General features: G+C 53.8%; 1 protein-coding gene across 2 annotated transcripts in view; it reads left to right on the plus strand.

Moving 5' to 3' along the window:
* The first annotated feature begins 6 nt into the window (after positions 1–6).
* Tnfrsf21 (TNF receptor superfamily member 21) overlaps positions 7–8,678 on the plus strand; it is a 59,045-nt gene continuing 50,373 nt past the window's right edge. For both annotated transcript variants that reach the window (XM_023719205.1, XM_023719201.1), the window contains exon 1: positions 7–92. In XM_023719205.1, coding sequence (XP_023574973.1) covers positions 69–92 — 24 coding nt within the window. In that variant the 5' untranslated portion in view covers positions 7–68. The remainder of the gene's footprint in view (positions 93–8,678) is intronic.

The raw sequence follows: 8,678 nt of genomic DNA on the forward strand, positions 1-8,678 counted from the left end.
CCCCGCCCCGGCCCCGGCCCATGGGGGTCCGCAGGTAGAGCCGCGTGCTCGGCCGGGCCGCAGCCGCGATGGCCGCGCGCCGCCTGCTACTGGTGAGGCTGGGCAGGGCGGGAGCGGGTGCAGGTGGCCGCGGGGCGGGGGCCAGGGTGGGGGACGCGGTAGGACCGTGGTGGGGGCGCGCATCCCGGGTGCTGACCCGCGCTCCAGACGTCTCCGGGTCCGCGGGGTGGCGGGGTGCGGCCTGGCGCTGGACGGAGCCGGTCTGGGGCTTTCCTGACTCTGCCTCTCTTAGTCGAGACCCCTATGGGGCTGGTCATGGTGCAGCTGCGGCGTCACGCAGGGCCACTGCATTGGGGACGCAGGGACGCGGGGACCCGCCGGCTTCACAGCCACGGGCGCGGCCCTGTGTCTGAACACCAGAGCAGAACCCCCGGGGCAGGGGCCAGGGGCACACCGAGGAAAGTGGGGTACCCCGACCCTATCCCCAGGCCCCGTCCCCAGGCTCAGGGGCCGTGCGATGCGGCCTCGAGGCTGCGCGCACAGCTCCCGGTGCGGCTCTGCCACCGGGCGCAGCCGCCTGCTTCCCGCATCCGCATCCACGTCCCGTCCCCTGAGCTGGGACGCAGAGTGAATTCGGTGGAAAAAATTAGCCCCGACTCGGAGGCACCGCGGATCTCGGCGCCTGCCCCATTCCCTGCGGGAGCGCGGAGGTTGTCGGCGAAGCGCACAAACAAGGAGAGCGCTGTGTCCCCGGGTGGGGTGGGGTGGGGGGAGCGCCGCGCTGGCTCCTGAGACCCGCGGTCCGGCGCCGCAGTTGCCAGGGCCTCGGAGTCACCCTGCAGACACTCGGTCCCGGGCAGGGTGTGTGTCCCGAGGGGCAGGGGGCGTCAGGAAAGTTTGCTGTTGGTAGCATTGGTAATGAGGCCGTCCCTGGGGTCTCTCGGAGAGCTTCCTGACGTTTCTAGTAAGGACCGTGCGGGGTTTGTGCCTGGAAGCAAGTAGCTGTGTGTGGGGAGAGTTGGGTGGGGGACAGGAGGGCAGGAAGGACCTGGGGTTGCAGCCTGGGCCACTGGAGGGGTCTGCCCCCGATCCCCCTGCTCTGACACAGGAGTGTGCCAACTGCCTCACAGCGGGAGTAGAACCCCACAGAGCCCGTCCAGGGTGGCAGCTCCCAACCTGCAGTAGAGTGTGTGTGTGTGTGTGTGTGTGTGTGTGTGTGTGTGTGTGTGTTTCCCTGTGGATTTTTGAGACAGGGTCTTGCTGTATAGCTCAGGCTGGCCCTGATCTCTGGGATCCTTTTGCCTCATTCCCCCTAGTGCTGGGATTACAGACCCGTGCCCCCTCACCTGGCTGTATTTTGTGTTTTACCTTTAATCTGAGCTTAAGGGATGCTTCCCATGTAGTAGCAGGGTGGGTTTCTAAGCAACCCACTATGTCCAGATGCTTTTCTTAAATCCTTATTCTCAGTTTACTCAAAAAATTGTGCCCTGGATTTGCAATTGAAAATCTGGCAATGTGAGGGGTTTTTTTTTGTAAAGGGGGTGGGGGACAACCTGCTGGGGCCCCCTCCTGTCCCTCTCTCAGACAGGAGCTTTCTTTTCCCCAATAAGTATATGCTGCTCATAAAAAAAATTGTGAGAGAAAGAGGGAGAGAGAGAAGGAATATAAATGGGATTGTAGGTAATCTGAGGGTGACAACTGACTTCCTATTCTCCTGCTAATTATAATGAAAAAGGAGTGAAAACCTGGAGGTGATGGGAGGGTCCTAGGGGTGACTGGCAACTTTGTCAACCCTCACCCAGCATGGGAGTAATTGACTTGTCTTTATTGTTGTTTGTTTGTCTTGTTTTTTGATGTTTTTGTTTTTGAGACAGGGTCTGTCTGTGTAGTTCAGGCGGGCCTTAAACTGTGTGGCCCAGGCTGACCTCAGACTTCGAAAAATTCTCCTGCCTCAGCCTCCCAAGTGCTGGGACTCCATGCATGTACCACAGTGCTGGGCAAGAACTGACTTGTTTTTTCCCACCTCCCTTCTTCCTGCCCAGTCCTCTGGGCAAAGTATAAAACGGTGGTCTCAGGACAGTGCCCTAAAGTGTTTTGTCTGGGGTTTCTCAACATGAGCAACCCCAGGCACTGGAGATTAGCTAAATGAAGGGTGTTCAGACAGGGATGGGGTTTAGGGAGGGTAGCTAGTGATTGGACTCGAACACTGCAATTAGATTAAAAAATAATAGAGCTGAGCATATAGTTCATGCTAGAGCGATTGCCTGACACAAAACCACTAACTGCCTGATTTATTGTATTTTTATAGGGATACTATACAAGTCTTGTCTTCCTTTTTTTCCTGTCTTTTTTGTCTTCCTTCAAATACCTCCCTTTTTATGTGGTAATCTTCATAATTGTCATCATTTTCCTGACACTTTTTTTTTTTTTTCATGGTTCTGGGGATTGCATTTAGGACCTTGTGCTTGCCAGGCAGGTGCGTATGCTGCTGAGCTATCTCCCTGGCCCTCCGATACTTTTTTGATAAGACAAGCTGACTGAAAAGGCAGCTTCCTATTAGACTTTGAAAATAGAATAACGGATACTGCAGTGTAATGTCTAGTGTGCTACCTATAGCAGTCGAGGGGAGATGTCAAGTCAGAGTGCAGCCCCTGTGGGTTACACACGGAATGTCACTGTGTGAGTCCGTGGGCTCCATTTCACAGGTGAAAGCATAGTCCCCCCGAACCTTTGGGTTTTCCTGGGTGACAGGGCCAGGTGGCTGGTGATGGTGCTGGCTGGGAGCTTGTCATCTCATGATCCCTCTTAGCCCTGTGTCATGCAGGCTGCTCCGCACGCAGAGGACTGGCTAATGAGACAGCAGAGAAGGGTGACTGGGAGCATTGAGATGGTTGTGTGAGTTGTTGGGGACCTAAATGAGGGTTACTGGGTCCTCTCCAAAGGAAGCATTCTTGCTGTCTGCATTTCTGTTTCTGCCGAGTTGAGGCATGTGTGGTGTTGGAAAATAAAATACAGACCGATGAGGCATGGGTTGTGGGCCAGAGTTCTGGAGATGGGGAAATCAGACTGTTTGTGTCATTTTGAGGCCAGCCCTCAAAGGGCTCATCCAGTGTGACAGCGCAGGCTGGGGCACCCTTTTCCCTCAGGGCTGGCTATGACCATACACATAGCAGGGGAACAGAACAGTCAGGACAGGAAGGACATGGCCTCAAGTTTTGGAGACTGCTCCTTTATAGCAGTTAAGACACCCAGACAGAGGAGCCTCGGCTAGCCTGTCCAGCTGTGTTTGCTTAGAGAGCAGCAAGTATTAGTTTTTGTCCCTGGTGCTGAGAGAGGGCCTCTCCTTTGAGGCCACTTTCTGACCCTTCCCTTGTCGAAGCACTTGGCCTGGTATCTGGACAGGTGAGGGGTGGCATGCCAGGGGCTGAATTCCTGAGCCACTTAGGGACTTCCTGGTGAGTCCTAGTAGACGTTGAAATTAGAGCTAATAGGAGAAATTAGATTTTCTCCTTTTTGTAGAGAAAGGATTTCTCCTTTAATTTTTTGTCCTTACAATGTCAAAGCTGGGAGGATCCCCAAGATCTACTCGTCTAGTCCCCATAGTCTTTGGTCAAGGGAAAAAGCTGCCAGGTCAGCTCAGCAAGGCCCTGGCCCAGGCAGGGGTAGCCCAGAGGTGATCTGGGGTTTGATCTGCACCATACAGGTACAGTTGATCTGGTCTGTAAGAGCTGCCAGGAGAGCTGTGGGTTCCCTGATTCCTGGAAAATCAATCCATGGGTGTAAGTACCACACTCAGAGTGGTCTGCAAAGTCCTTAAAATACCTGAAGGTTTTTAGTGTTAGGTTGGAAACCTGGGGACGGGGGTATTTTTTAGCTCAGAAGAACACTCCACTAGCCTTGAACTCATGCAGTGGATTTCTGACCCAGCCATGGGTCACTGAGGTCAGGATGTAGAGAATGGGATTGGCTTCACCTGACACGTGTATTTGGATCTGTTGAGATCCAGGCCAAAAACAAATGTAGCTCTAGGGTGAAGCTGCCCAAGCAAGCCAGATCAGCGGGAGAAGGACTCCTTGTAATGAGATGTATGTTAGCTTTGAGAAGCCCTGAGACCGGGTGGGCACAGACCCACCAACTGCCTATGTCCCATAGTGTTTTAGTAGAGCAGAAAAGAACAAAATCCATGGAGTGGGGGTGGGGAGCACCGTGAGCTTGCCCACTGTCCATTTCGCCAGTGTGTGCTTCCTGAATAGGAGCAGGCAGCGGGAGCAGGGCTGCCTTTGGAGGGTTGTCTGCGTGTGTTCTGTACGTGATTGGGTGGGAGACCCCATGCCTCATGTGTGCATAGACTCCAGCCTCTGATGAGAGGGCAGGGCCTCTGGAGGGGCTGTGGCAAGTTGTACGTGGGTTTGAGACTTGCTCCCGCCAGCCCTTTAGCAAGTGTGTAAAGTGTGATCTGCACAAGTGAAGTTTGCTGATTCTTTTCTTTTGGAGACGGGAAGTGGTCGGATGCACCGTCAGGCCATTCAGGGCCAGGATGAATCAAGGGACTCCTGGCATACACAGCTCTGTCTGTTTCCAGTCAGTGCTGACACCCCGAAGGCCTTCTGCGGTGAGGACAGGGCGCCGGCAATTTCTTGGCGTACGTGGGCGCTTCTCTTCTGTGCCTTGGAGGTTCTCGCGGAGGCTCTGCAGTGCATCTGTGGGCCTTTGCAGCAGATCCAGTCTGGACCTTGAGGTGGACAGAATGAGAGCTAAGTCGCTGAGGTCCCTAAAGTCAAATCCCCGTTAGCACAGCCATGGCAGGGCATTGTCGCTGTGGCAAGAACAGCTGCCAAGCTTGGTCTGTAGGAAAAGGAACTGGATGGTCTTGCCCAGTGTTTGCATTTGTCAAACACCAGAAGAACAAGAGTTCTGAATTGGCCTGCACACTGCCACAGGCATCCCCTGATGCCCCCCATTGGTAGCAGAGCTTGGCCAGAGGTCCTGCCCTGGAAGAGCCCCGTAGTGGGCTCGCTGGGGTCAGGCAGAACAGTAGTGCGTGCACCATTCTCAGCGATGCTCAGTGCATGAGGCCCGAGGTAGCTTCTCCCATCCCATCCTGGCTTTGGAGCTGGCAGATACCTGCAGGGATGAAAAGCTGGTGCAGAGGACCTGGCAGAGTGTGGCAGGTCATCAGGGTGCTGTCCGGTGTGGTTTCACCGTCTCTTCAGGAGATGATGCAAACAGTGCCTAAGACTGTTCTCAGTTAAAACAAAAGCAGCAAAGGGAGAGGGTTTCTGTGAGCTAAGCGGCACATGGCTGGTTAGCTAACATTTATAGGATGTTCTGTTTGCTCCTCTCCCACCAGCACCACTTGCTGGCTGTGTTGTTGGAAATCTCTCTGTTTGGGGAGAAAGAGGTAGAGCCTGAGGGATGCAGGGGAGCAGGGAGCGGCGAGTCGGTGATGAGACAGCTGTGGCCAGACCACCCAGGGGAGGGCCAGGCTGCTGGTGCTGATCACAGCATAGGTGACATTTCCTCTCACTTATTGACTGATTACCAATCATGGTGTGCTCAGTATTAGCCAGGAAGCACTATGTGCCAGCACTGGTCCCAATGATGAGAGAGTAAGGCCTGAGTTTACAGCCCTGTCCTTGGCAAGCGCTGGAGAGAGGGTTTGGATCTAGGCCAGTGTGGCTTCAATACCCTGCTCTTCTCACCAAGCCATGGGCAGGGGACAGGTCACTGTCATTTACCAGAAGTTTGTTTCTTTTAAAGGGAAAAACTGACCGGGCAGCTGAGCCTACTCTCTTCATGGGTTGAGTGGCTCTGCTTCCCAGCTGTGCTTGGATGTTCAGCCCAAGTGGCCTGCCTGTGGGCTGAGGGGCAGGGCGTGGCGTCACTGGTGAGCCTTCTGTGGTGGCGTTGGTGCCGCGCTGGAGATGGAAATCTCCCCAACTGAAATGGTATAAATAAGGAATGGATGCCTTGCTGTGCTGCAATTTGGGTGATGCGGATAAATATTTGCTTAGTGAATAATAGTGCAACCTGGTTCTTCTTGGCAGTGTAATTTTACTCGCTTATTCTGAGAATAGGGGACCTCTTAGGGTGTTCTGAGCCATTGGCCTAGTGATTTCTGTAGAATGAGGGCCTGGGCGGCCACCGTCTGTTGTTAGTATTCTCTGTGTGAGATCGCTTAGAAACTGGCCACGCTCCTTGATTTCAGTGGTCCCGTGGACATCTGCTATGTGTGGCTTGTCACATACACATTCATACTCTCTTTGGTGAGCTTTTAAGTAGCAGCTTGTAGAGTATAGGGACCCGGTAGACCCTAGAAGGGCAATTGGTGAGAAAAAAATTATTTAATCGTTGCTCTTGGAAAAGAGGCTGGATCCTGGTCTCTGGAAGATCCTTCGAGACAAGATCATTCTCTAATTTGCTCCTCGGTGTGGCCAGTGTTATGACACAAAAATTAGGAGAGGCAGGGTGAAGGAGGAGGAAAGGAGGAAGAGAGTCAAGGCCGCAGGTGATGGGTTTCCTGAACAGTTCAGTGGGCTGTTAGCCCGCTGTCTCCTGCTTCGTGTCTCCAGGCCCCAGGCCTTTCTTTCCTCCTGGATTTCAGTCTCACTCCCATAGAACAGACACAGCCTGTATGTGCTTCCCGTCTCCTCTGGGACACTCAGGGCCCGCACTGCTCTTCCATCCTAAGCTTCTTAAAGACAGGGAGGAATTTGCACTGAAGGATACATGTGCTCCCTGGATGTATTCTAGAAGAATCCTGTTCTCTCTGCACAAGAGCGCAGCTGGAGCCTGAGCATCACCTTGCTCCTCAACGTGACAGCTGGTAGAACAAACCAAGTGAACGCACAAATGTCCTCATGTCCTCCCGGTTCGCGTCTCTTCCTTAACAGTATTTGTGGTGCACCGGGACTGCTGTACATACTTGAAGAGCAGCCTTTTTTCCAGAACTGACGTCCTCTCGTCCACTGCCCTTGGAGCTGTGCTTCTCTTAGTGCAGGCATTTTCTGTTCTGTGACAGAGGCTGTCATGCATTGTACTTTTCATGCATGCAATGAATTTTACAGAGTGTCTGGTGGACACCATGCATGCAGGACTCCAGGGATAGGTTGGCGAAAGGCTCTGGGTGAGCTCCCGTGCATGGAGCCTGGAGAAGGCATGATGTTTGCAATCAAGCAGGAAGAAGAGAGACTGGGGTGTGCAGACAGCATGTGGAGCGGCCCGAGTTGGGATGGAGCCCCCACTTTCTGGGAGTGGCAGGACGGTGCCATGGTGCTGGGTTGGGTGGTAGAACTGGGCCTCTGAGGCCATCAGGGTGCAGTGAGGAGCAGGGTGGCCAGCATGGCCTGGACTCAGCCGTCCTGAACAGTCCCTGTGCACGCTGGCTCCTCCTGAGCTACACCTTAGCCCTCAAGTTTCAAACAGAGGGTCACTGGGTAGCTCTGGATGAGTGAGGGGAGGCCTGGCTTCAGGAGGCCAGCTGGAGTCTTCACCAGGGCCTCAGGGAAGGCTGGTCCTAGGAGATGACAACCCCGCAGTGCTGGCAGTGCAGGCGGGGACAGACAGACAGAGGCCGCAGAGAGCGCGGACTGATGTGCACAGACAGGGTTCTGATCGAGGACAGCCGTGGCTGTGGCTGGCTTGGGCTCCCGCGCTGAGCCATCTGCAGGGTCGGGAGGTCACTCCGTTCTGGCCTTGTGGCTGCCCTTGCCAACAGTGCCCCGTGGGTGCCCAGATCCCAGGCAGCAGCACCAACCGGCTTCTGTTTGGTCAGACCTAAGGCTCTTGTTCTTCCTGGACGGTTCCCCAAAGCAGAGTCCCCGAAGTGGGGTGCCAGGTCGGAGGAAACGAATGAGCAGTTTTATGGCGTTTGCTGCGCATTGCCAGATTGTCTCTAGGAAGACATTAATTTGGAATCCATCGGCCGCTGTAAATGCGTTTTCTGCACCATGAGCTGCGAGCTCTGGAGTCGCTCGTGCTCCTTCCTCTGTGCTGCCCCGCTGAATGCGCAGGGGCCTGTGGTTGTATAAATTTGTACTTCCTAGTTGCCGGGAGGCCAGACCTTTATCAGTGGTCATCACCTTGGTAACTACTTCTGTGGTCCCCGACGCAGCTTCTGAGCAGAAGTTGTGCTACTCTCACTTAGACTGAGTCGCTGTGCCTTTTCCATCATCCACTTTCTCATTAGCTGTGTGTGGTGCATGCTTCTCTCTTCTCCTAATATTACTGCATAGCATGACAATGGAAGTTTATACTAGAAGGCTCATTTTATTTATGTGTGTCTGAGAACATTTTCTTGTTGCTATTGTAACAGTCAGAAATGGATCTCTAGAAATAGGAGATAAATATTCTGATAACTCTGGATCTTTTAATTTTATCTCTTTTGGGGTGGAGGTTACTGGAAATTGAACTAAGGGTCTTCCTACCAGCTGTATCCCCAGACATGTCCCGCTCAGTCTCTGCCTCTGTCTCTCTGCTTCTGCCTCTGTCTCTCTCTCTTCTCCTCTTCTCTCTCTCTGTCTCTCTCTCTCCATCTCTCTGTCTCTGTCTCTCTCTCTGTCTCTCTCTGTCTCTCTGTCTCTCTCTGTCTCTGTCTCTGTCTCTGTCTCTCTCTCTCTCTCTGTCTCTCTCTGTCCATCTCTCTGTCTCTGTCTCTGTCTCTGTCTCTCTCTGTCTCT

The sequence above is a fragment of the Octodon degus genome, unplaced genomic scaffold, assembly GCF_000260255.1.
Source record: "Octodon degus isolate 3935 unplaced genomic scaffold, OctDeg1.0 scaffold00005, whole genome shotgun sequence".
NCBI classification, from domain to species: domain Eukaryota; kingdom Metazoa; phylum Chordata; class Mammalia; order Rodentia; family Octodontidae; genus Octodon; species Octodon degus.